General features: G+C 37.7%; 1 protein-coding gene across 3 annotated transcripts in view; it reads left to right on the top strand.

The window, feature by feature from the left end:
* Window positions 1-27,353, top strand: part of AGY1 (Albino or Glassy Yellow 1) — a 30,528-nt gene extending 3,175 nt beyond the window's left edge. Inside the window, exons 2-20 of one of the 3 annotated variants that reach the window (XM_088985917.1) lie at window positions 161-233; window positions 526-732; window positions 1,360-1,463; window positions 1,640-1,819; window positions 15,887-16,105; window positions 17,882-17,995; window positions 18,088-18,201; window positions 20,881-21,048; window positions 21,374-21,549; window positions 23,090-23,156; window positions 23,251-23,397; window positions 23,618-23,713; window positions 23,803-23,871; window positions 23,983-24,084; window positions 24,166-24,417; window positions 24,519-24,586; window positions 25,112-25,229; window positions 26,489-26,728; window positions 26,860-27,353. In XM_088985917.1, coding sequence (XP_088842043.1) covers window positions 161-233; window positions 526-732; window positions 1,360-1,463; window positions 1,640-1,819; window positions 15,887-16,105; window positions 17,882-17,995; window positions 18,088-18,201; window positions 20,881-21,048; window positions 21,374-21,549; window positions 23,090-23,156; window positions 23,251-23,397; window positions 23,618-23,713; window positions 23,803-23,871; window positions 23,983-24,084; window positions 24,166-24,417; window positions 24,519-24,586; window positions 25,112-25,229; window positions 26,489-26,728; window positions 26,860-26,979 — 2,634 coding nt within the window. In that variant the 3' untranslated portion in view covers window positions 26,980-27,353. The remainder of the gene's footprint in view (window positions 1-160; window positions 234-525; window positions 733-1,359; window positions 1,464-1,639; window positions 1,820-15,886; window positions 16,106-17,881; window positions 17,996-18,087; window positions 18,202-20,880; window positions 21,049-21,373; window positions 21,550-23,089; window positions 23,157-23,250; window positions 23,398-23,617; window positions 23,714-23,802; window positions 23,872-23,982; window positions 24,085-24,165; window positions 24,418-24,518; window positions 24,587-25,111; window positions 25,230-26,488; window positions 26,729-26,859) is intronic. The other 2 variants (XM_088985919.1, XM_088985918.1) reach the window with 2 other exon arrangements.
* The last annotated feature ends 583 nt before the right edge of the window (window positions 27,354-27,936 follow it).

The following is a 27,936-nucleotide window of genomic DNA, read 5'->3' as shown; positions in this document are numbered from 1 at the left end:
GGTTTCATTGTTTTATTTTTCGAAGGCCCATTTTTAATGCCATGTACCATAGGGAAACTTGCAGTTTTTAGTGCATCTGCTAACTACCATTTTATGATATATATTAGTGTAGAAGAAATACCTTTTGTTGTTTACTGAAAAAGTGAAACCTAATTGGCAGGAAGCATTTGCTGTTGTGAGAGAGGCTTCAAAAAGGGTTCTGGGTCTTCGTCCTTTTGATGTACAACTGATAGGTATATTGCATTGTAGTGCTTGGCACATTGTGCTGGATTGTTATGATATTCACTTGTATTAGATTCACTCAGACAGTAAAATTGAACACAAAACGTAGAGGATTTATCTGGAAATCATTGTGTGCTTAGTAAATAAAATATTAAGCTTATTATACCTTAGAGGTTAGAAGCTAGGATACTGCTCATGATTTTACCAATAAATTATTAGATTATATATTCAAATGAGCTATAGATAATCCAGATTCCCCTTTAAATCCAGAACCTTTAAGGTTTTTAAGTGTTGGTCATGTAGGTGGCATGGTTCTTCATAAAGGAGAAATAGCTGAAATGAGAACTGGAGAAGGAAAGACACTTGTTGCTATCTTACCAGCTTATTTGAATGCATTAACCGGGAAAGGAGTTCATGTTGTTACAGTTAATGATTATCTTGCCCGGCGTGATTGCGAGTGGGTTGGTCAAGTTCCACGATTTCTTGGACTGCAGGTTGGCCTAATCCAACGTATGTCTCATTCTTTTTTATGTTTGTCTGATTATGCTTGTATTTCTTAGACTACATTAATATTCACTTTCATACAATTGTATTTTCATCATGTATTTGTGCAGATAATGAAAATACAATTGTGAATTTCTCTACAGCATAACCTTGCAATAAGAATTCAAATTTGAGTAGCGTGCGAAACTCATGTTCCCAATACAAGGCTTTCTAAAGTGTGAATAAATGTACCATTTACCCTTGGGCTTCATCCTCAAGGTTGAGTCTCAGGGTGTTTTCCTTGATTACCCTCCAGTAACAATGTTATCCAAATGCAAATGACTAAATGTTCAATTAATGATGGCAAAACATTCCCAATCCCAACAACAACCACTACTATCTTTGTTGTTTGTATTATGACCACCACTGTTATTCCCATCTTTGTCGTTTTCACCTTCATTGTTAATAACCAACTTCAATTGAGTTATTTAACTTGACAACGTGATTTGCTTGATGTATCCAGTAAAAAAACTTGATCTGTTTGCCTACTTCAAAGTAAGTGCAAAATTTGTGTATCTTTTTTCCTGGATAAGCATTGACCGAAAATTCCAATTGTAACTGTAATCTAACCATGAAGTTATTTATGTTTGACAGAAAATATGTCAAGTGAACAAAGGAGAGAGAACTACTTATGTGACATAACATATGTCACCAACAGTGAGCTTGGCTTTGATTACCTGAGAGACAATCTTGCCACGGCAAGTAAATTGTATTTATTCCTTTATTGTTTGCTGCAACTTATGTACTTTAACCTGATTACCAATTTATCATAGTCTATAGGTTATGACATTTTCCATGCAAGTGGATTATTGCTCTTGGATTTTAGGATTTTAGTTGTTCCTTGTGGGCTTATTTCTTAATGTGCTATTTACAGAGTGTTGATGAACTTGTCTTGAGGGGTTTCAATTATTGTGTGATTGATGAAGTTGATTCCATCCTTATTGATGAGGCAAGGACTCCTCTCATCATCTCAGGACCTGCTGAGAAACCTAGTGATCGGTACTACAAAGCTGCAAAAATGGCTGCAGCCTTTGAGCGAGATATTCATTATACTGTAAGAAATCAAACTTTTCCTAAGTGGTTGGTTTCTTATTAGATATTCTTAGATTGTTTATGGATATAACTGGGAAAAACAAAATGTATTTTCTCTTTTCCCTTTAATCAATGGGCAAAACTAAAATTTGTAGTAGTTATGCTTTGACAAATTGATACATCTAAAATATGGAAATTGATTCTTCTAGGACTTCATAGTTTTACTTGATTATTGATTTTTGTTATCATTCTTACTTCAGTGATATTGGTTGTCACCGCTGTTATCATCATCATCAACTAAGCCTTGTCCCAACTATATGGGGTCAGCTACATGAATCCTGTTCTGCCATTCTGTTGTGTTCAGTGCCATATCCATTATTAAATTATGAGCCCTTAAATCATTTCTTATTACTTCAACCCATCCCTTTTTGGTCTGCCCCTAGTTCTTCTAGCCTCTTCAACTTATAATAGATTCTTGTGCTAATATTTCTAGCCTCTTCAACTTATAATTGACTCTTGAATCTATGATGGAAAGAAATGTTATGGCCGTGGTCTCACTCTCATACTTCATCACAATCTGATCTTTCACATCAATGCAGGATGTTTGACTTCTGAAAGATTTAAAGTACAGGCCATATCATTGATATTTGTTAGGACAATTGGGTTTTGGTATTAAGTGTTAACTGTTAATCAGTAAGGGCAGTGGCAGTGTGGACAATATGGGAGGAAAGGAATGCAAGAATATTCAATGAGAAGTATAGTCGAAAGACGATCTAGTGGAGGCCATAAAGATAAAAGTTGTACACTGGGCAAGGTTCAAAATTTCGATACAGTATGTCCCATATCGGGCAATCGTTGGCTTAGTGATACACCCCTACAGGGGTCGTATCGGGGTGTGGCCTGGTTCAGGGGGTAGACCAGCCTTAGACCGGCCCTTCTGAACCAGTTTCAAAGAAAAAAAAGGGAGAGCGAGCTTCGATACAGGCCGATACATCCCTACTGGCATATCGGCCTGTATCGGTATTTTAAACCTAGACACTGGGTGAAATCACTCCAGCTCTTTCAAAATTTCTCAATTTCTGATATAGTAAGAGCGTGGAATGAAGTGGCACACACTGCTGAGAAGAAAGAAAGAAAGGTGATGGAGTGGAAGCCCCTAAGTCCCAACAAGATTAAGCTGAACTTTGATGGGAGTTCCATAGGATACCTGGGTATGGCAGGCATTGGTGGTGTGATCAGAGATTCCTCAAGCAAAGTATTGGCTATGTACTTAGCACCTTTAGGGGAAGGTGATTCTTTAAAAGCTGAACTATTAGCTCTACTACAAGGGTTAAAACTTGCCAAGCAAGCAGATATTAAGAACTTGGAGATAGAAGAGGACTAAAAAATAGTGATATCTTGGACCAATTCAAGCAGGAATCTTCCTTGGATATATAGATATCCGTTAAGGGAGATAGTAAGCATTAACAAGGGAACTTAATGTCTCATTCACATGGGTCAGGAGAACTGCAAATGGAATGGTTGATTCTCTAGCCAAACAGGGGGTTCAAAGGAAACAGCTTTTTGGGCTTTATTGTAACAGTTTCTGGTGCAATGTCTGTTTTCTAATTGCTGTAACTCTGTGTCTAATTCTCTTAATTGAATAAAATTCTCATTTTGCTGATCGAAAAAAAAGTGTTAACTGTTAATGAGTATAGATGAAAACCCAAAATCTTCTAACTCCTAGTAAAGTTAGGCTTTTTTTTTTTTTTTAATTTCTTTTAAGGGCTACACAACAGGGGTAGCCCACCCCCCAACCCAAGTGCAGGTGGGATTTGATCCCAAGTCCCTGCTACGACCAGCAGGAGACCTTACCAACCAGCTGGTTGTTACCTTGCAACTCCTATAAAGTTAATTTTAAGCTGTATTTCTGAAACTGCATGAGCCAGATAAGATAGTTGAACTGCTTGGAAGTTGGGCCATCACCTGCGTCTTCCTGTATACTGAATGAGCCACCATACTGATGTAGTATAAAGGTTAATTCAAAATAGGAAAAAAATGAAGTTAGTGGTCAAAATGTCAAACTTTTAAACCCATCTGATTCCAAGTCAGTCTACAGTCAACTGTTATGATGCAGGCCCATGGTGGGATATTACATGGGGCTGCTTTGGTCAGAGACTTGGAGATATCCTAGGATTATTCTATTTGTACGGTCATGAGTGGATGCAAGTATGGTAAGGAATTTAGGATGACCATAAGCTAGAAAGAAGATAGTTTCTCTGGCTGTCCAAAAAAAGAAAAAAAATCAGCCATATTAGTCTAAGACTCTAGAGAGATGTAAAATGATAATTTCTTTGCACAAAGTCAATTATTGAAGACTGTATAACATTGGCTTCTGAAGTCTGGAAGGTGACCCCAAGAAAAGCATATTATTGCCTAGGCAGCACCTAGGCTTTCACCTTGACAGCTATGGAGCAGGCTTCACCTAGGCTTCAAGATATGCTAGATGGTCTGAAATGTGAAGATATGTGTACAGATTTTTTAATTGATATCTGTATTTTTCAAAAATACGGGGTGCTTAGTTTTTAATAAGTTATACATACATATACAATATGCCAAAATTTTTCATTCTGTATTTTATAAAAGAAAAGAGGGTGGGCCTTGGAGCAATGGTTTGGTTGCTCCATTGTGACCTGGTTTAAATCTTGGAAACAGCCTCTCTGTATGTACAGGGGTAAGGCTGCATACATCTGTCACTCCCCAGACCCTGCATTGATGGGAGCCTCATGCACTGGACTGCCCTATTTTATAAAAGACAACATATTACACACGTTTTAATCTTTAGTCAATCTTTTGACCAAATTTTGGATGTACTTTTAATTCTTGGAATTGAACTATAGACAGACTTTTCCTATACTGAACTTTATTTCAGTAGAAATCTGCTGAATTAAAAAAATATGAAAGGAAAGTAGTTTCTTGAAGAGAGAAGGAAGAGAGAAGGAAAAGAAGAGAAGTTGAAAAGAAAAGAGAACAATAATCTGGCCGCCCCCTTCACTTATTATTTATACTAAAAATAATAGAACAGTACAAAGACAACTATGCCCTTATAGGGTGGCAAAACATAAAACATGTATAACACTTAAAAACTTAATAAAATTTGGACTCACATAACTACTGTGGTCCCCACCTCCTATCTAACAATTAACATAAAACATCTACTCAGAAAAACATCATAAAACTGATTAATCTTCAACACTCCCCCTCAAGTTGGGAGTAAATGTCACACATTCCCAACTTGCGTGGATCATGTTCAAGCTTATTCTTTGCCACCCCTTTAGTGAGAATATCAGCCAGTTGCAACTCTAAAGAGACATAAGGCAAACAAACTTCTCCAGTTGTTACCCTTTCTCTTATAAAGTGTCTATCAATTTCAATGTGTTTTGTCCTATCATGCTGAATTGGATTGTGGGCAATATTGGTTGCAGCCTGATTGTCACAGTATAACATCATAGGTTCCTCTGCTTTCACCCCAATCTCACTCAAAAGAGATCTAACCCAAAGAAGTTCTGAGACACCATGAGCCATAGATCCATACTCAGCCTCTGCACTTGACCTTGCCACAACCGCTTGCTTCTTACTCTTCTTGGAGATCAAGTTTCCACCTACAAAGGTACACACTCCTGATGTAGACCTCCTGTCATCTAAGCACCCTGCGCAGTTTGCATCTATATAGGATTCTAGTTTTAGATTCTCATGATTTAAGAAAAGAATGCCCTTGCCAGGGTGCTTGTTCAAATATGCAAGTATTCTCTCAATAGCTTCCCAGTGTTGAACACGAGGTGTATGCATGTATTGACTTACAACACTGACAGCATAAGAAATATTTGGTCGTGTCATACACAAATACAACAGTCGACCCACCATTCTTTGATATCTCCCCACATCCTTTACCAACTCACCATCCACACCATTAAATCTGTGTTTTGGATCGATAGGAGTGTCTGCTGGTTTGGTCTCCAACTTTTCAGTCTCTCACAATAGGTTAAGTACATACTTTCTCTGTGAAATGAAGATCCCATGCTTGGATCTTGCAACTTCAATCCCCAAGAAGTACTTGAGCTCACCAAGATCTTTGATCTCAAATTCTTGCTGCAATGATTTTTTGAAATCATCAATCTCCTCCAAGTCATTTCCTGTCACCACTATATCATCCACATACACAATCAGAATTGACACCAGAGCATCTCTCCTCTTCACAAAAAGGGTGTGATCAGACTGTGTCTGTGTGTATCCAAAACGGATGAGTGCCCCTCTGAACCCGTCAAACGAAGCCCTAGATGACTGTTTTAGTCCATACAGAGATTTTCTGAGTCTGCACACCTTTCCTTTACCAACATTTTCATAAAAGCTTGCTGGAATGTCCATATATACCTTCTCCTATAAATCACCATCGAGGAAGGAATTTTTGACATCAAGCTGGAACATGGGCCATGAATAGGTGGCTACTAGAGATAAAAGGATACGAACTAAACTCATCTTAGCTACTGATGCAAATGTTTCTAGATAATCAACACCATAGGTCTGAGTATACCCTTTTGCTACCAAACTTGCCTTGTACCTCTCTATCTTGGCATCGGCCTTATACTTCACTTTGAATACCCATCTACATCCGACTATCTCTTTGTTTGGGGGGAGATCAACTATTTCCCAAGTTTGGTTTTCGACTAAAGCATCCATCTCATCTTGTATGTTTGTTTTCCACTCAGGTTTGGAGAGAGCCTCAGTAACATTCTTGGGTATAGACACAGAGTCCAGGGAAGAAAGAAAAGCACGGTAGGAGGGTGATAAGGCACTATAGGAAAGATGGCGTCAAATGTAGTGGGCTGTACACTTTCTCTTCCCCTTACGAAGTGCAATGGGAAGATCAAGGTCAGTGGGATCAGCTGTCACTATGGTGTTAGGGACATGAACATTATCATCAGAAAACATAATAGGCTTAAGCTCAAGAGGAATACTTGGAACTGTATCTGCCGAATCTGGAGTTTCAAAAGGACTAACAAAGAGTGGTGTGGGTTGAGGATGTGTAGAGTCAACCATCATTTGTCGGCGTTAATATTTCTGTGAGGCTGCCCGTAGTGGCTCAAGTAATGAAACTGGAGGTGCAGGTGTTGGCTGAAATGATGCAGGTGCTGGCTGAACTGATGGAGGCACCAAAGAAACAAGAAGAGGAACAGATTGTGAGTTCTCCTCCCCAAAACTCTCCCCCCGAGGAGAACCACTCGAGAAGAAAAAGGTGGATTCAAAGAAGGTAACATCCATAGTGACATATTTACTCCTCAACACTGGGTCATAACAACAATACCCCTTTTGGTTCTAAGCATACCCAAGACAAACACATTTCTTGGCCTTAGGATCCAATTTCTTGCAATGAGGGCCAAGAATGTGAACAAAGGAAAAACAACAAAAAACCCTCAGAGGTATATGAAATATCTCCCCATCTGAGAGAAGAAGATTAAATGGCACCTTAAACCCCAAAGTCCATGAAGGAAAACAGTTAATCAAATGCACGGCTGTAAGAACTGCATCTCCTCAAAACTGCATAGGAACTGAAGCACACACCATAAGACTCCTTGCCACCTCCACAATGTGTTTTTTCCTCTCAGCAATTCCATTCTGTTGCGGTATATATGCATAATTGCTTTGATGAACTACACCATGTTCTAAGAGATAAGTGGTCAGGTCCGACTCAAGGTACTCTCTGGCATTATTTGATCTAAAAGCCTTAGTTCTCACTCCAAATTGTGTGAGAACCATCTGGTGGAACTGTGGTACCAAGTTAGGAACCTCATCACGTGATCTCATCAAATATATCCAAGAATATCGTGTATAATCATCCACAAACAAGAGAAAGTAATGGAATCCTCCCATTGGAAGGGATATGATATGGTCCTCATACATCAGTGTGAACAATATTAAAAGCAGAAGTACTTCTTTTATTACTTGGTTTAAATGACTGTCTACAATGCTTTCCTAACTGACAATTCTCACACTCCAAAGTAGATAATTGAACAGATTCAAACAACTTTGGGAAAAGACATTTCAAAGAACTAAAAGAAAGATGCCCCAAGCGATTGTGCCAAAGCATAATCTGGTTCATTGACTCTGACCCACTACTACTGCTGCTGCTAACATGATGGCCCTTGTTGAGTGGGCCGACTTGTGTTTAGTTAATTTTCTTTTAAATTAAGATGTTGTTGGGCCTTGGGCCCATTAGTTTTTATTTTTTAAAGAGCTGTAATTACTTAGTTTGAGTTGCCGCTCTACTAAGGGCATCCTTGTAATATCTCATACTTAAGTTAATTATAAATAGAATGAGGGGTTGGCGGTTAAGGTTATGTTAATCTATCCTAGTCGACCTTCTTCTCTTTTCTCCCCTTTCCTTTGTTGCTGAAATCCCCAACTTTCTACTCTTCCTTTCACAAGAAGCTTGGCTGAAATCAGCACATAAGGTTTTCTACTTGGTATCAGAGCAGGTTGAAGGTTCTTGAAGAAATTTATTCCTGCAGCCCTAGATCGGCCGATTGCATGGAGTTTTAAGAGGCTGATCGAAGCTTTTAGGTAAGCCCAGTTTTTGGATTTTCTTGATGGATCTGTATGCCCTGTAGCTGGTCTAGGGTTTCTCATCAGAATCAGGAAAAACTGGAGAAAGGGGAAGAGTTCTGATTTTGTTGGACTCTTCAATTTTGACCTAGGTAGTGGCGCCCTATTTTTCTAGGGTTCCTTTGGGTTTTTTGTAAGGGACGATTCAAGTTCCATGTGGTTTGGAGGCCTCTAGAGAGGGCGGTTGCTTCTCTCTCTTCTCCCCATCCCACCGAAAAGGAATCTTTCGTGGGAAGAAAGTCCAGAACACCAAAGGAGTGTCGTTGGTTTCAGAAGGTATTATGTTTATTCTTGTTGCATTTTTTAGCTGTTTTCTGGACCTCTTTGAGACACATGGAGGGACAAAGAGTTGAATATAAGCCCGGGAATGAAATGAGACCAGTGGGAAGAGGTGCTGGAGACCCCTTCGGAGCTGGAACCATTACTACAGTTAGGTTGGATGGTACAAATTACTTAGAATGGTCCCAATCTGCAAAGATGGCCATTGGGGCTCGTGGAAAATTGGAGTATATTACTGGTGAAGAGGTAAAACCCGAAACTAGCAACTCCCGGTGGGTGCAAGAAAATTATATGGTAATGACATGGTTGTGTAATTCTATGTTGCCACATATAAGTAAAAACTTTTTATGGGCAAACACTACTAAGGAGATATGGGATGGGGTTGCAGAGGCCTATTCACAGAAGGAGAATGTTGCTAGGGCTTATCAACTGAGAAATTAGATTATTGCTACTAGGCAGGGAGATAAATCTGTTGCAGCTTATTTTTCAGTCCTTGAGACCCTGTGGCAGGAGATTGACCATCTAGAGACCTTTGCTTGGGAAACCACCAAGGATGCAACTACCTATCAAAAACACTTCGAGAAGTATAGGGTGTTTGAATTCCTTGCTGGCCTTAACCCTGAGTATGACATTGCACGACAACATCTTCTTTCTAGGGACAATGTCACTCTCTCCCAAGCATATGCATTCACATTAGGAGAGGAGTGCAGGAGGGATGTAATGATGAAGAATCTCATGTCTGATCAGTCTGCTATGGTAAGTGCTGTGAAACCTAAACAGAATGGCAATGAGAATAAGAAGGAAGACAAAAGGGACAGTCTATGACTACTGTAAGAAACCAAAGCATACAAGAGATACTTGCTGGAAGCTTCACCCACATCTTGTGCCGACCAGATTGAAGAATAAGAGAGGAAATGCACATATGGCAGTTACTGGTGACACTCCGGCCCCCCCTACTATAGCTGCCTTGGAGTCTATTGCAGCTGCTGCTGTAAGGGCCGAGCTTGATAGGTTTGGGTTACTTCTGAATCAGAGGGATACAACTAGTTCCAATTCAGCCGCAACCGGACAACAAGGTACAGGTAGCACAAGTGGAACTCACTCTACCTCCCTTGCCCACACATGTAGTTCACATGTCACTGCAAACTATGTTTCTGCTTCAGGTAAGGAGAGATCTCCTTGGATAATAGACTCTGGAGCCTCAGAGCACATGACCGATTGCTCCACCATTTTCTCCTCTTACCAGCTCAGTTCTGGCAGAGATAGGGTCTCCACAACTGATGGATCCCATGTTCCTATTGCTGGGAAGGGATCTGTCAAGATTAATGATTCCATTTGTTTACCCTCTGTCCTCCATGTTCCTAGATTGAGCACCAAATTGTTATCTGTTAGTAGTTTGACTAAGAATCTGAACTGTTCAGTAATTTTTTCTCCTGGACATTGTATTTTGTAGGATCTGGATTCAAAGAGGACGATTGGGAGTGGTCGTGAAGTGAATGGAATCTACCTCCTGGATACTCTTCCAATTCACCAAAGTCATCATGTTTGCAAGGACAGTGAGTCAAAACTTGTGGATCGGATTATACTTTGGCATAATCGTCTGGGTCATTTGTCTTTTTCTTCTTTAAGTTCTTTGTTTCCAAAATTGTTTGAGTCTGTGAGTCTGTCAAGGTTAAAGTGTGAAGGTTGTGAACTTGGAAAGCATTGTAGACACTCTTTTAAACCGAGTAATAAAAGATGTTCTTCTCCTTTTGATGTTATTCATTCGGATGTGTGGGGCCCTTATCATGTTCCCTTTATGGGCGGCTATCGCTATTTTCTTCTGTTTGTGGATGATTTCTCTCGATATTCCTGGATTTACTTGATGAAATCACGTGATGAGGTACCCTCCTTGGTGAGGCAATTCCATCAGATGGTATCAACACAGTTTGGAACTAGAATCAAGATGTTCAGATCTGACAATGCTAGAAATATTTTGAGAGACATCTTGCCTCATATCTGTTGGAGTATGGTGTTGTCCATCAGAGTAGCTGCTCCTACAATCCACAGCAGAATGGTGTTGCAGAGAGAAAGAACAGACACATTGTTGAAACGGCAAGAAGCATGATGATCACAACGACAGTTCCGGTTCGGTTTTGGGGTGATGCTGTTCTCACAGCAGTATATTTGATTAACAGGATCCTTGTCGTATACTTGGATTCAGCACTCCATTCAGCCTTATTTTTCCTCATGGGGAGATGTTTCATATTCCCCTAAGGGTGTTTGGGTGTGTCTGCTTTGCGAATATTCTTGGTCCTTACCGTTCGAAGCTTGATCCCAAGGCAAAGAAATGTGTCTTCCTTGGATATGCAGAGAATCAGAAAGGGTACTGCTGCTATGATCCAATCTCTGGGAACCGGTTTGTTACTATGGACATCACCTTTTTTGAATCTACATACTTCTTCTCAAGGAATCCTTCTCAGGGGGAGTGTTTTGGGGACGTAAGTCAGCAGTCTATCCCTCTCCCAGTTCCAGTTCCTGTGTCTACTACTGTGCTTGACAACCATCCGATGTCACCTACCTTGCCACCCCCTTTGCGTTCCGTCTCATAGTATTACTCACGGCAGAGACTTCATAAGGAGGTTGATTCCACTACGACAGAATTCACACCACTTCCTGTCGATCCCTTGGAGACTCCAGATTTGGCTGATACAGATGCAGGTATTTCTCTTGATCCCTCTACTATTTCAGTTTCCATTAGTCCCACTAACACTGTTACAGATAACCTTGATCTCCCTATTGCTCTTAGAAAAGGGAAGAGGAAGTGTACTGCTCATTGCATATCACAATACTTATCCTATAGTGGCCTTTCTCCTTCCTACTGTGCTTTTCTCTCTTCTCTTGATTCCGTGTCTATACCCAAGGGTGTTAGTGAGGCTCTCTCCAAACCTGAGTGGAAGGCAGCTATGCAAGAAGAGATGGAAGCTTTGATTAAGAATCAAACATGGGAGATTGTGGACCTACCAGAAGGCAAGGAGGCAGTTGGATGCAGATGGGTTTACACAGTAAAGTATAAGGCAGATGGAAGCATAGAGAGGTACAAGGCAAGACTTGTTGCAAAAGGATACACACAAACCTATGGCATTGATTATCTAGAGACCTTTGCACTAGTCGCAAAGATGACCTCTGTTCGGATACTCCTTTCTCTTGCCGCCTCATACTCTTTGGCCCTTGTTTCAACTGGATGTGAAGAATGCTTTCCTAAATGGGGATCTACAAGAAGAGGTGTATATGGATCTTCCAGCTAGTTTTTATGATAATGCTAAAGAGGGAAAGGTATGCAAGCTGAAGAAGTCACTATATAGCTTGAAACAATCCCCTAGAGCATGGTTCGATAGATTCAGAAAGGCCCTGATTGTTTTTGGCTACACTCAAACTCAATCTGATCACACCTTGTTTGTGAAGCGTAGGGGATCCTTGGTGTCAATCCTAATTGTTTATGTGGATGATATTGTTGTCAGTGGGAATGATCTGAGTGAGATTGATAGTCTGAAGAGGAACCTGCATAAGGAATTTGAGATTAAGGACCTTGGAGAACTGAGATACTTCTTAGGCATTGAAGTTGCAAGATCGAAACATGGAATTTTTATCTCTCAAAGGAAGTATGTCTTGGACCTTCTCCAAGAAACAGGGAAACTTGGAACAAAGGCAGCTAGCACCCTCATTGATCAGAACCATAGAATCGGTGCATCAGAAGGTGAACCAGTAAAGGACCTTGGGAGGTACCGAAGACTTGTGGGTCAGCTACTATACTTGTGCATGACAAGACCGGACATCTCCTATTGTAGTAAGTGTAGTGAGCCAATACATGCATGCTCCACGAGACTAGCACTGGAAGGCAGTTGACAGGATCCTTGCTTATCTGAAGGGACATCCAGGCAGAGGCATATTGTTTACTGATCATGGATAGCTCAAGCTAGAGACCTATACAGATGCGGACTGGGCAGGATGCCTCGATGACAGAAGATCAACTTCAGGAGTGTGCACCCTAGTTGGGGGTAACCTAGTCTCATGGAAGAGTAAAAAACAAACAGTTGTGGCAAGATCAAGTGCAGAAGCCGAATATAGGGCCATGGCACATGGAGTTTCAGAACTTCTCTGGATCCATTCTCTGTTGGAAGAAATCGGTGTTCAGGCAGAAGAACCTATGATGCTATACTGCGATAACCAGGCAGCAATTAATATTGCTCATAATCCAGTCCAGCATGACCGAACTAAGCACCTTGAAGTAGATAGACATTTTATCAGAGAAAGGGTAACTTCTGGAGAAGTTTGTCTTTCATACATTTCTTCTGATCTGCAGCTTGCTGATGTCCTCACAAAAGGCGTTGCAAAGAATAAGCTGGAGCATGATCTACGCAAGTTGGGGATGTATGACATCTACCCCCAACTTGAGGGAGAGTGTTGAGTGGGCCGACTTGTGTTTAGTTTATTTTCTTTTAAATTAAGATGTTGTTGGGCCTTGGGCTCATTAGTTTTTATTTTTTAAAGAGCTGTAATTACTTAGTTTGAGTTGCCGCCCTACTAAGGGCATCCTTGTAATATCTCATACTTAAGTTAATTATAAATAGAACGAGGGGCTGGCGGCTAGGGTTATGTTAATCTATCTTAGTCGACCTTCTTCTCTTTTCTCCCCTTTCCTCTCTTGCTGAAATCCCCAACTTTCTACTCTTCCTTTCACAAGAAGCTTGGTTGAAATCAGCACATAAGGTTTTCTACTGCCCTGATGTATCGGAATCTCATCCAGAAGGTAGACTCCATTCACCTCACAACCACTCCCAATCGTCTTCTTTGACTCCAGATCCTGCAAAACACAATTACCAGGAAGAAATGTCACGGAACAATTCAAATCTTTTGTCAAAGAACTAACAGATAGGTTGGTATGAAGTCTAGGGACATGTAAAACAGAAGACAGAGTTATATCATTGGTCACTCTAACTATCCCCTTCCCAGCAATGGGCATATGTGAACCATCTGCTGTAGAGACCTTGTCTCTACTAGAGCACAACTGATAGGAACTGAAAAGGGTAGGGGCATTAGTCATGTGCTCAGATGTTCCTGAGTCTATAATCCAGGGAGGTCCCTCCTTATCTGAAGTGGATGTAAGATTTGTAGTTGCAAATGAACTACCTGTATGTGCAGAGGAAGTGGTGTAGTTGGCTCCTGCATTCTACTATCCATTTGGAAGGCTAGAGCTAGGTGAATCTTTCTTATAAACTGGCCAAATCTCTCTAATTCTATTCTCATTGCTACTACTGCAATGGATTCCCAATCAGTTTGGGAAAGAGGGGCTGAAGAGTCTCCTATAATGGCTACATTTGCATTTCCCTTCTTGTTTCTTATCCGAGTAGGTATAAGATTTGGATGAAGCTTCCAACAAGTGTCCCTGGTATGCTTGGGTTTCTTGCAATAATCACACACCAAGTCCTTATCTTCCCTTCTAATTTCACTACTCCCCCTGTCTCCATTCGGCTTAGGTTTTGTTGTACCAACCATAGCCGACTGGTCAATCCCGAGCTGTCTCAGCATTACATTCCTCTTACTCTCCTCTCCAGAGACAAAGGCACAGGCCTGAGAGAGTGTCACATCCTCCCCAGAAAGAATTCAAAAACCCTATTCCTCTCTACTAGTCTGTGATAAGTTGCTGCATCATTTACACTTTCCCATACCACAATTTCTAAGTGATCTATTTCCTTCCATGGGGTTTTCAATACACAGTAAGAGGTTTTTCTCCCTGTTTCATACTTATCACCTTATTTCTTAACTGATAGGCTCTGGCTTCATTTTGCTTCTAAGAGTAGGTTTCAGTCACTCCATCCCAAATCTCCTTAGCAGTATTAGCCCATTGGAAGTTTTTTGCAATATGAAGTAACATAGAATTACATAGCCAGGACATTATTACCATGTAATTCTCCTGCACCCATCGGGAAGAATCTGTATCAGGTTTCTTCTCCTCCCCAGTGAGATACCCTGATTTTCCACGGGCACCAATAGCCATCTTAGCTGATTGTGCCCACTCCAAATAATTTGTACCATCAAATTTTACTGTAGTAATGATCCCATACCCAAAAATATCACTACTACCTCCAACACCCAGTCCCACAGTACCGATAGATTTCATATCGGTATTCCAACTCTCCATCTTACTTCAAATAGTTCAACAATAAGAAAAAATAGATTGGAGACCTTCAAAAAATAATTTAATATCACACACACAGAAACCAACCCTTCCGGAAGAAGAAAACCCTAGCTAGAGAGAAATGTCTCTCCTTTCCACGCCTCTCAATAGAGAAAAGAGTGAATCGATCACTCCGGGAGGCTCAGAAAATTCCAGAAACCAAACCACCCTCTTCTGAAAATCAAAAGAAAATTAACAATACCTGGGCGCCCAAGATCAGATAAAAAACAAAGAGTCCAACTTTTCTGGGACTCTTCCCCGTACTCCGGTTCTTCCTAATTTTGATGCCGAACAGTAGATCACCTTCTTGATGACTAGATCCCACCAAAAAATCCAAGAACTGGGCAATTTATAGCAGATCGATCAGTTCTTTACTACTTCATGCAGTCGGCTGATCTAGGGCTGCATGAGAATGCTTCAAGAAATCCTAGCCGATGCTCTGATACTAAGTAGAAATCTGCCGAATTAAAAAAATATGAAAGAAAAGTAGTTTCTTGAAGAGAGAAGGAAGAGAGAAGGAGAAGAATAGAAGTTGAAAAGAAAAGAGAGCAATAATCTGGCCATCCCCTTCACTTATTATTTATACTAAAAATAATAGAACAGTACAAAGACAACTATGCCCTTATAGGGGTGCAAAACAAAAAACATGTATAACACTCAAAAAATAATAAAATTTGGACTCACATAACTACTGTGGTCCCCACCTCCTATCTAACAACTAACATAAAACATCTACTTAGAAAAACATCATAAAACTGGTTAATCTTCAACAATTTCACGTAAACATTTCTATTACTGAACTTTTTGTATATGTATATATGTAACATAATCTGCAAAGCATTAATTAGCAAAGTTCTTGTGTTTATGAAAATCCAATATAAGGTGTTGTTAGATGACTAAGAAAAGAGGAACATTCTTTCATTCTTTACCTTTGCTTATTTGATTATTTTCTAGGTTGATGAGAAGCAGAAAACTGTTCTGCTCACAGAACAGGGTTACGAGGATGCAGAAGAAATCTTGGATGTAAAAGATCTATATGATCCTCGAGAACAATGGGCATCGTATGTTTTGAATGCGATAAAAGCAAACGAACTCTTTCTAAGAGATGTAAACTACATTGTCCGTGGCAAAGAAGTTCTTATTGTAGATGAGTTCACTGGTCGAGTAATGCAGGTACACTATTTATCTGGTAATTAAAATGCACTTGGAAAGAAATTTCTTAGTACAGAACTATGTACTTTGCGTCAAGGTTTAAAATGTTGATGTCGATGGAAATGTCGCTTACCAAAATATAGGACATATGTCAGAAGAGGGGAAATATTGTAAAAATTAGAGACATTGTGGAAATATTATGAAATATGTAGAAATATGCAAAGATATTTTGTAAAATGATAAAAGAAGCATTAATACATATTTCTAGACTATTATCTTATTCCCAACCATTATATAAAGCTAAGAAACTAAGATCAATAACAAATTAGTAAATGACAATTTACTGATTTATTATGCATTTTGATTTTTTTTACAAGGTTATCTGATATTTTCTTTTCTTATTTTTAATTCTGGTTTATTATAATTTCTAATATATTTATTTCAGACTAGTATATAGAAATACATTTATTCTGATTTTTTTAATATTAAAGTTATAATACATTATGTTTTATTATAAATTTAATAAACTGATTCTCCTTTTTGTAGTATTAAGATTATGATAAATTCTGATTTCTTATTAAACTTAATGAATTTATTCTGATTTTTAATACTGAATTTATAATAAATTATGATTTAGTATAAAGTTTATTAAATTTATTCTGATTTTTTATATTAAATGTAGAATATGGTTTATTATAAAATTTAATAAACATTTTCTGATTTTAATAAATATTTTAAAAAATATCTAACTAGTTAATATTTTATTACTTGAAAAATATTTTATGTTTTATATCATAAAGTAATTAATTTATTCTTTTGTTTTTATATTTTGTTAATTCTTTTTATAAATAATTTATTTGAAATATTAAATAGAAATTATTAATGGAATAATCTATATTAATATACTATATTATATTAATATAATATACTAATATATTATATTTTTAATGTGCATTAGTTGACATCCTGTCAACATAATAGGAAAAACTGTATTTTTTTTGGTTATTTGGACCGATTTGGTCGGCATTTCTAATATATAGGAAATGTCGACCGACATAATGTAATTTTTATATTACCATCCATCTTCATGTCGGTGAGCCTCGACATCGACATATGTCGGGTGACATTAGTGACATTTGGCGACATTTGAAACCATGCTTTGCATAATGGTTGAGTTTGCATCTGGTTTGTACTCCCAATCTTCTATTGAAAGAGAAGAAAATTATGTTCACTGATAGAGACTGTCTAGAGATATGACTCATCTCCTGCCTCCCCCATACCAAATAACACATGGATACATGCACTCGCAAAAATCATGGATAAAAAATTATTAAACCAAAAAGAAAAGAACTTTGGGGACCTGTGGAGTTAAATGCATACTCTCTTTTAATGAATGAACTAGAATGGCATAATAATATAGCCAAAAGTGGCAACTATGTGATTGATGAAGGGTGTTTTTCCATACTGCCTAAGTTGCATTAGTACATCATTTATTTTTGTTTGTTTGAATACTGCTCATAATTGTACCTCATAGCTTACCTCATCCCTTAAGTGAATGAGAATTTTGGTTTGAGGAAAATCGTCAGAAATTATACATCCTGTGATACTTCCTGATGAACTTCAACGTTGTGATAGTTTGATTTTATGTTTTTCTACAATGCTTTTCTATTTTGTTGCAAGACGCATTTGCTTCTTTTACTTTGCTAGGTCTGTCTTCAAAGCTAATTCACGTTGCATTATTCTCTATTTTGGTATTTATGAGCTCCATGTAAATCCTTGTTATTTATGTATTGTCAGGGAAGACGATGGAGTGATGGACTTCACCAGGCAGTTGAAGCAAAAGAAGGTCTTCCCATTCAAAATGAAACTGTTACACTGGCATCAATTAGCTACCAAAATTTCTTTCTCCAGGTGGGAACAGCTCTTTTTTACCTCACTAAGTTAAGCATATATGGAAGTTTATACTTTCCTTCTAAATTGCCATTGTTTTTTTACTGATGCAGTTCCCAAAACTTTGTGGTATGACTGGCACTGCAGCAACTGAAAGCACAGAATTTGAGAGTATATACAAGCTTAAAGTCACAATTGTGCCCACAAATAAGCCTATGATAAGAAAGGTTTGCTTTGTTGGAGTTATTCTATTTCCTTCAATCTCATCATTTGCCAAAGGTGGTTTATTTGGGAGTATATACACGATTAACACTGAACTAGGGGTGCAAGTCAGGCAGGTTGGGCTAGGTTTAAGCTTAACCTGGGCCCAACCCTAAGAATTGGGCCTAAGGCTCGAGCCTGGACAGAGCCTGTGGTCAAGCTCGATCTGTCCAACCTGGGCCCAGCCCACACTAAAATTTGATGCACTCGGTTTGGGCTCAGGTTGGTCAATAAGCCAGCACTAAAATTTGACATAAATGTATATGTGATTGTATGCACGTATGCGAATATGTGTCTACAACTCTACATATGCATGTATATAGTTGGGCTGGGTTCGTGCTATATAAGGGCTAGGCATGTTTTGAAAATCGTAATCGTATTGTAAATCATAGAGAAGGTTGAATTGAATTGAATTGTGAATTGTATCATAAATCATGAGATTATCTCTATTTTTTACAACTTGTCAAAAAAATCAAATATAGATATACTAGAAGACTAAATATATATGGGAAATTTGATGCACTCGGTTTGGGCTCAGGTTGGTCAATAAGCCAGCACTAAAATTTGACATAAATGTATATGTGATTGTATGCACGTATGCGAATATGTGTCTACAACTCTACATATGCATGTATATAGTTGGGCTGGGTTCGTGCTATATAAGGGCTAGGCATGTTTTGAAAATCGTAATCGTATTGTAAATCATAGAGAAGGTTGAATTGAATTGAATTGTGAATTGTATCATAAATCATGAGATTATCTCTATTTTTTACAACTTGTCAAAAAAATCAAATATAGATATACTAGAAGACTAAATATATATGGGAAACTGATTTTACCCTATTTTAACCCATATCTACCATATATGGTCTTAGACAACACAAATAAATCATTCTCTAGTAAGGGCTTATACAAGTCTCCCTTGACAAGACTAAATATAAACAAAAAAGGAAAAAAATAAAGTAGAGAAATAATTCTTAATTGAACTTACGCGAATCACTGTGAATCATAGGAATCATATAAATCATAAGATTTGTGATCAAATCATAGGGTTCAAACAAAAATCGTAAACCAAACCAAAACCGTAAACTGTAATTTAGAAAGATGCCAAACCGAACCAAACCGTTTTGCAGTATAAACCAAACTGCACCACAAATTTGGTTTGGTTCAGTTTAGTTTTGTGGTTTGGACCATACAATGAACACCCTTAGGCCCTTGGAGACTTGTGCACTTCCTACATGAGACTTGTGACCTTTCAGCCTCCTTGAACTGCATTTTAGATGGATCCCAAAGGAAATGGATTCCATTGCTTATGCACTAGCCAAATTTGTGATGGAGAGGAATTTTCTGTAAATAACTAAATACATTGCCCATGTAGTTCTTGATGTAACTAGAGGCTTTTTGTTTCTTGGTTGTACATTCTCATGTAGATTCCCCTCCTTTCTTTTTTTCCTTGAAATGAAAGTTGCTTTTTCTCAAAAAAAGTCAAAAACTAAATTTGGTGATAAATTTTTTACAAGATCATACTGTTTTCTATCAGCAGTCACTTTGTGCAAAAACAAAAAAAAAGAAAAAAAAAATGAAAAGCCAAAGGTTAGGTCCGTATATCCAGTCTACCACTCTCAAGACCCCAGATTGCTGGGGCCATCATTGGGTAATGGCATTTTACTGTTTTCTGTTTGCACCTCTAATGAGAAGCCTCTTTAGACTTGTCAGGGTTTTTCATTATTTGAAGCTGACAAGTTTTCAAGACTTCAGAGAGCTCAATAATGAATTTGAAATGGAAAGGACCACCCTTACAAGGATTTTATAAAAATGGAAGTTACAATGACAACACTAAGAATGGGAAAATAACAAAGTAAAGAGAAAAAGGCATTCACTAAAAAAGTTAACTGTATTCCACTACCACAAGTCAGAGAACTACTCCATTATTCTCCATAACAAAAAAATGGAAGGGGGGGGGGGTGCCGGTTTATAATCCTGTTCAAGGATTTCAACAACTCAGGATGAAGTCTCTGTTTTATTTATTTCTTTGCATCTTTTATGAAGGATGGGTTGGTCTGGTTTAGTGAAATAAAAGCATAATATTTCATTTAGATATAATATGCTAAAGTTGCCATTTTCAGATACTGGGTGGATATTTCTAGGAAGTTTTTAAAATTATAATTCTACCATTGTTTTTTTTTTCAACTCCTCAAAATGTCCGTACTTGTTACTCAAAGCAGGTAAATGGTTTGGACCTTCTAGATGTTAGATGCTTTAGTCAGTTTGGATTGACAGAATTAAATGGCTTATCAGGATCCATCCACCTTGCTGACCAAAGTGGTTATTATAATGTTCAGTTGAGTTGAGCTGAATAAGCTAATTTTAAATGATATATAACTATGTGAAATTTGTTGTAAGAATTCAATCTAGCTGTGTTGGTATTTTTGAAAAGATTCTCATATTGTATTTATCCTGGATATGGAGAATCAGTCCCTGTTTCCCATATTTGTGTCCTGTCTATGTCCATAACTTAATCATATCTGGGTATCTTAGATTGGAAGAGTAGAAGCTCGTCTAAGTGTAGAGTTATTTGTACATTAATTTGAGACACTCTTGGGATTGATTCAGTATTTGTATTTACTTCTTTGTCTTCCTTTCAGGATGAGTCAGATGTAGTTTTCAGGGCAACCACTGGAAAGTGGCGGGCAGTTGTGGTTGAAGTTTCTAGAATGCACAAGACAGGCCGACCTGTGCTTGTGGGCACAACTAGTGTTGAACAGAGTGATGCATTGTCAGAACAGTTGTGTGAATCTGGGATTCCCCATGAGGTGAGATCTGATTAATCATTATAAATAATATATTGTATTAGCTGAACAAAGTCTGAATTATATCTAGGTTTTTAATTAGAAATATTTAGTTTTATGTCATTCTCTGCTAGAATTGGGTTATAGCAAAGAGTAACTGGTGCATTAATTTTTCTGCACTCATGAAAACTTAACCGTTTCTTCCCGAGTTTGTGACTTGTTTTAATTGAGTTTGAAACTCCTGTTTTTTCTTTTTTCTTTTTTGTAACTAACAGTTTCTGATTAATAAAATTTTCATTCACTTATCAAATAAAAAAAAAGAACTTAACTTTTTCTTTTCATCCACAAGGTTCTCAATGCAAAACCAGAGAATGTTGAAAGGGAAGCAGAAATCATTGCACAAAGTGGTCGTCTAGGGGCAGTAACAATTGCTACAAATATGGCAGGTCGTGGAACAGATATAATCCTTGGAGGTAATGCAGAATTTATGGCCAGGTTAAAGCTACGGGAGATGCTTATGCCAAGGTATCATCTGTTTATTATTTTGTTTCTAGTGTGATCTTTCAGAAGAATGTGGATCAGATAAATTAAATTGTTAAGGAAAGCCTCTTTGTTTTGCCTTTTCACAGAATCAGTAAATCTGGTTTTTGTTTGTATTAGACTTAGTCTAATATAGATGGAATGTTAAGTCATAACGATCATCTGATCTGTGATTTTCTCTTTGTTTGATTGCATTTTCTTTTTGAGTTGTGGGAATATCTTCCCATCCACCCCAACCAAAATAGAAAAAGAAAGCAAAAAGGAAAAAAAAAAAAAAGAAACAAAGTGAAAAACCAGTGCTACATGTAAGGTACAAGCAACGAGGAAATGAGGACGGCTTTCCATTCTTTTGTCATCCAGTGTTTTAAAAGGTGTGGGAGGCATATGCCTGGAGGTGTCCCTCCAGGCGAGGCACCCCCAAAACACCCTGAGGTGTATGCTAAAGGCATTGAAACCTCTTGTGCTTTTTTCATGAGGTGTGCTAGAGGCGTACACCTCATGTGCCTCATGCACATTTCATATAAAAAGAGAAAAAGAAGAAAGAAAGAATAAGAAAAAAAGGAAAGGAAAGGAAAAGAAAAGAAAAGAAAGGGAAGGGAAAGAAAAAGAAAGAAAGAGAAGAAAAAAGAAAAAGAAAAGGAAAGGTAAGGGAAGGTTTTTATTAAAAATAAGGAAAAATGAGATCCTCCTTCCTCTTCTTCCTTCCCCTGCCCCTTTCCTCCTTTTCCCTTCTCATCCCCCTCCTCATAAGGAAGCTTATGCCTCCTTGTGTTTGGAAGGCTAACACCTCTTACGTTCTGAACTACGCCTCATGCCTCTAGGTAGTGGAACGCCTCGCATCACACCTCCACATTTTGAAACATTGTTATCATCATCATCCATGCCTTATCCCAACTTATGGGGTTGGCTACATGAATCCGGTTTCATCAATTCGTTCTACTTATATCCATATCCACAATTATTATTATCGCTTAAATCATTTCTTACTACTTATACCCCTGTCCTTTTTGGTCTACCCCTATCTCTTCTAGCCCCTTCCACTTGTAACAAATCACTTCTTCTAACTGGAGCTGTTGGTGGTCTTTTATGCACATGACCAAACCATCTTAGTCTACTCTCATTTTATCGCTTATTGGAGCTACTCCTAGGTTTCTATGGATGGATTTATTCCTGATCCTATTCTTTCTATTTCTTCCACTCATCCACTTAACATACGCATTTCTGCCATACTCATTTTCTGAACATGTTTCTTGACTGCTGAACAATCTGCTCCACACTCATTTTCATTTCTTCTATAAATGGTGTCCAATATATATTACTGAAGGCTATAAAGAGGAGCCGTCCTAATGAACAAAAAGCTTTACATGGTTAATGAGAATTGAAAAAAAAAATATTAGTTGATTCTTTTCAAGTTTAAACTGCAAGAGACATCAACTAAAGCAAGTCCAAGTTTGTCTGACTGAATGCATCTTGAAGCATGCTGTTGTAGCATTTTTATGTTTCTGAGATGACATGAATTCTACAGAGTTGTTAAGCCAACAGAAGGAGTCTTTGTATCTGTGAAGAAACCACCTCCAAAAAAGAATTGGAAGGTTCGATTTGATTTTGGTCTTGAGCAAGAATGTTTTTCCAAATATTTGAACTGTTCTTTAACTACATATCATTGTTTTGTTCATGTAATTGCAGGTCAATGAAAGTTTATTTCCATGTCAACTGTCCAGGGAGAAGATTGCATTGGCTGAGGAAGCTGTAGATTTATCTGTCAAAACATGGGGCCAAAGATCACTGACCGAACTTGAAGCAGAAGAACGGCTCTCGTATTCATGTGAGAAGGTGCAAATCATCCTGTATATTTTTTCTTTGTCAGATTGAAGTTATTTGTGATAAAATAAATGTGGGTAAAAAGACAGGAAAGTTAGATATAGTTGGACATTTCTCTTGGAGATAGAAGGATGAAAATAAATGGGGAATTGCAATGGAATGTTTACAGTGTTCACTCAGGAGCAATCCCATTCATTTGGTTGGTTAATACTTCTGGTTCTAAAATTTACAGGGGCCAACTCGAGATGATGTCATAGCAAAATTGCGTAGTGCCTTTGTAGAAATTGTTGAAGAATATAAAATATATACTGAGGAGGAGAAAAAGAAGGTTGTCTCTGTCCCCGAGTAATATACTTTCTAATGTTTATGCTCTTTAGTGCACACTACAATTACTGCATCTTATATGAAATCTTAAAGGTTATATTAGCGGGTGGACTTCATGTAGTGGGGACAGAACGCCATGAATCACGGCGAATTGACAATCAGGTCAAACTCAAAACTTGGTTAATGAAAACCACCCCTCCCAAAATAAAAGAGAGAAAATCTCTTCATTTTCATTGTGAAATAAAACTTTATTAATAATTTGTACATATACAGCTGCGTGGTCGGAGTGGTAGGCAGGGGGATCCTGGAAGCTCTCGATTCTTCCTTAGTCTTGAAGATAATATATTTCGAGTATTTGGTGGAGACAGAATTCAGGTTTTTCTCGCTCTCTATGAGCTCCTTGTTTATGCTACTTATATGAATGCACTTGTCAAAGCTTAACCATGCTAGATATAGGGTTTGATGAGAGTCTTCAGAGTTGAAGATCTACCAATTGAATCTAAAATGCTGACAAAAGCACTAGATGAAGCTCAAAGGAAGGTGGAAAATTATTTCTTTGATATTAGGAAGCAGCTATTCGAGTATGATGAAGTCCTGAACAGCCAAAGGGATCGTGTGTATACAGAAAGAAGGCGGGCTCTTGAATCTGATGACCTACAGTCTCTTCTTATAGAGTATGCTGAACTGACAATGGATGACATTCTGGAGGTAGCATTATCACTGCATTTTTTGCCTATATTACTGCATTGGTATATTTTTTTATGCATGTTCTTAATATGTATTGTCCTTCCTCTGTTTCACATGGATAGGCAAATATTGGTCCTGATACTTCAAAGGAGAGCTGGGATCTTGAAAAGCTCATTGCAAAACTCCAACAGTAAGAGTCATCTTTCTGCATAAGTAGCTTTTTTTAGTCTTCTTTTTGAGAAAATTTTGACTCAGAATTTAAGAGGCAATGTCTATTTGCATGATGGGAGGACAAGTAAACTTGTATTTACCTAGTTCATGGACTGGGTTCGTACCTTCGTCTTGCAAGTGCTCTTTAAAGAAGAGAAATATGACCAGATGATTAAAAATCCATATAATATGTTTATGGATGGTTGCCATGTTTTTCTCCAACACCCATAAGATCATTGGAATGTTCAAAATAGTTATAAGATGTTCATAAATGCATTGGATGATGTCATTTATTGCGAGTGTTGCCACATTTTGACTTGCAAGCATTATTGACAAACTTATACCCTGAACATCCCCTCTGAAGGAAAGGGGAAGAGAAAAAAAAAAGAAAAAAAGGGAAATAAAAATAATGGAAATGCAGACTTGTATATCAAGGCTTAATTAAAGATGGCTATTTGTCTCTTTTGAAGTTATACTGACATTACCCATGTTACCTGATCTGCAGGTACTGTTATCTGCTGGATGATTTGACACCAGATCTTCTTGGGAGCAAGTCTTCAAACTATGAAGACCTGCAGAATTACCTTCATTACCGTGGTCGTGAAGCATACTTGCAGAAAAGGGTTAGTATTTCTTTGTTTTCCTTGATAGGGATTTCCACTATTGGTTGAAAATGATACAGTATATAAATAATTTTCTTCAAGGCAAATGATGGGATAATTAACCAAGGATTGAAATATTGATACGATACGCCTGATATGGGGCATATCATATCAATATTAGTGCATATGGATACAGGATATGCTATGAACAAGGGAGTATCCCTTGAGTTGTGAACATCAAGCCATTGCGGGCCTGTATCAGTGCGCATCACATTGTATTGGGTTGATACACACCAATACTGACTGATATTCATCGACATTATACTGCATCTGTCATCTCTATATTAAAAAAATGCTTCTAGGTGATTTGAACCCAAGTTGGGTCTACACCCAAATCTTAATGCAACCTCAAACCACTAAGCCACTTTGCTTCTTGTGATAATAATGAAACATAATAGCTTTTATTAACTTTTGTGTCTGCCTGCAATCGAAACAAATAACATATGTTTATGTTCAATGATTCCAACTAAAAATTAAAAGGAATAATATTCAAAATTGATATTTTATAAACAAATAGAATAAATAATCTATCAAATCCACATTTATATCAAAAAATGATTTTTAATCTCAAGAAAGAAATTTATACAAAAAATATTAATAATAGAATAATTATTTTGATACTTAAAGTTTATAAATTTGTACGTGATAAGTATCTTAAATTTTTTATATATTTTTATAAATTGTTAATTACTATTTTAATTTACATTAAATGACAACGCATTTATTAATTACAAAAAATAAATTATTATTTACAAAATATTCAAGAATGTAATATTAAATAAAAAAATATCTGGATATACAATGCAAAACCAAAAGTACGACTACACGAACAGGGATCCAGCATCAACAAAAAAAATAAAAAAGAACTCGGATGGGCTCCCTTAAAAGGTTTTTGTATATTTATCCATGAACAGAATAGACCTTTTAAATTGTTTCTTATTACATCTATATCTGTTTGTTCCCAAAAATCCCCAGATTCCTTTCCCTCCATACTGTCCAAATAGTAGCAGCAGGAAAAACACTCCAATAAGAACTTCCCTTTCTGCTTAAATCCTGCAATCTCCATCCTTTAAGGACTCTGGAATACAGAATTACACCCCAAAACATTGTAGTGCTAGGTTCATGATATAGTGCTCCATGCTGAACCAACTATTAAATTTACGTAAACACCTCTTCTTGCAAATGCTTTCAATTTCATACATACATTGGAATTTGTCTAGGACATTGTTGAAAAACAAGCACCAGGCTTGATGAAGGAAGCTGAGAGGTTCCTAATTCTGAGCAACATTGATCGGCTGTGGAAGGAACACCTGCAAGCGCTCAAATTTGTCCAGCAAGCTGTTGGATTGCGCGGATATGCACAGCGGGATCCACTCATTGAATACAAGCTTGAAGGCTACAATCTCTTCTTGGAGATGATGGCACAGATTAGAAGAAATGTCATATATTCCATATACCAGGTTTGTCTCAACCAAGACAGAACACATGACATAGAAATGAATTCTCCATCTGTAAAAAATTAAGTGGAATTGTCTATTGCTTGGGGAGGTCATAGTTTTAGCTGTCTGACGTATACCATCATCTTTTGCAGTTCCAGCCAGTATTGGTAAAAGATCAAAAACAACAGAATGACAAATCAAGCAAACTCGTATCAAATGGAAGTAGCAATAACAACCCCAACCCGGTTGGTTTTGCAGAGGCATCTTCCTAGTCTTTGTGTTTTGAAGATACATACATGGTCACATGGTCCTCTCATCAAAAAGATGATTTTATACGGATTGAAAGGCCAAAAGGGAAATATAATTGCTTCATCGAGATTTTGTAGGATTGGAGCTTGGATATATTTCATTGATGAATGTAGAAAAAAGGTGGCAATCCAAGCTTTTTAAGCTGAAGAGGTCAACCTGTTGTACCATAATGAAACATCATTCAAATCATACGAAACTAGATAAATTAGATGGGGTTCATGGCCTTCATGTATCTGTTATGTTTACTAATGCCATACCGCTTAACCGGATTGATCTGTTTACATTACAGAGATGTATGAGATGAAATAATCATCCTGGTTTTTATTGCTCTTGAGAATTCCGGGAAGTGATGGCAGTACTTTTTGACTGTATTGCAACTGCCCAGATTGGCCCAGATCGTTCATTCGTTAGCTCTTATTTTTTTGAGAAGGAAGAAAAGAAAATAGAATTAAACTAGCTATAGATGTTTTTTCTTCATTTGTTATGTTTTTCGGCCCAGATTGGTTCCATGGATATCCATGACTAGGGTACCTTATATGAATGAGAGTTCTTATTTTCTACACTTATTTTTCTTGCACTTCCTACACTAACCAATCACTGTGCAATAGATATCCAGGACTTTGTAAAGTTCAAGTACTCTCACGTGCATGGATTTTTACACACGTATAATGAAACGCCTGACATGTGGTGATTGGTTAAGTGTGGAGAACTCGTATGGTCCATTGACAAGGGAAAATTTCAGCTTAAACCCTTTTGCCATATGGCCATGACAAGTCATTCTTTGGGGTACACTTGAAAATTTAAAAATCGGAATATTATATGGCTCATATCATCCAAAGTACTGCGTTTAGGGTTAATATATATATATATATATATATATATATATATATATAGAGAGAGAGAGAGAGAGAGAGAGAGAG

This window comes from Nelumbo lutea, chromosome 4 (assembly GCF_056320005.1).
Source record: "Nelumbo lutea isolate HS-2025 chromosome 4, American lotus-T2T, whole genome shotgun sequence".
In the NCBI taxonomy this organism is placed as follows: Eukaryota; Viridiplantae; Streptophyta; class Magnoliopsida; order Proteales; family Nelumbonaceae; genus Nelumbo; species Nelumbo lutea.
Note: the sequence above shows the minus strand (reverse complement) of the source record. Positions and strands in the feature narration are given on the sequence as shown.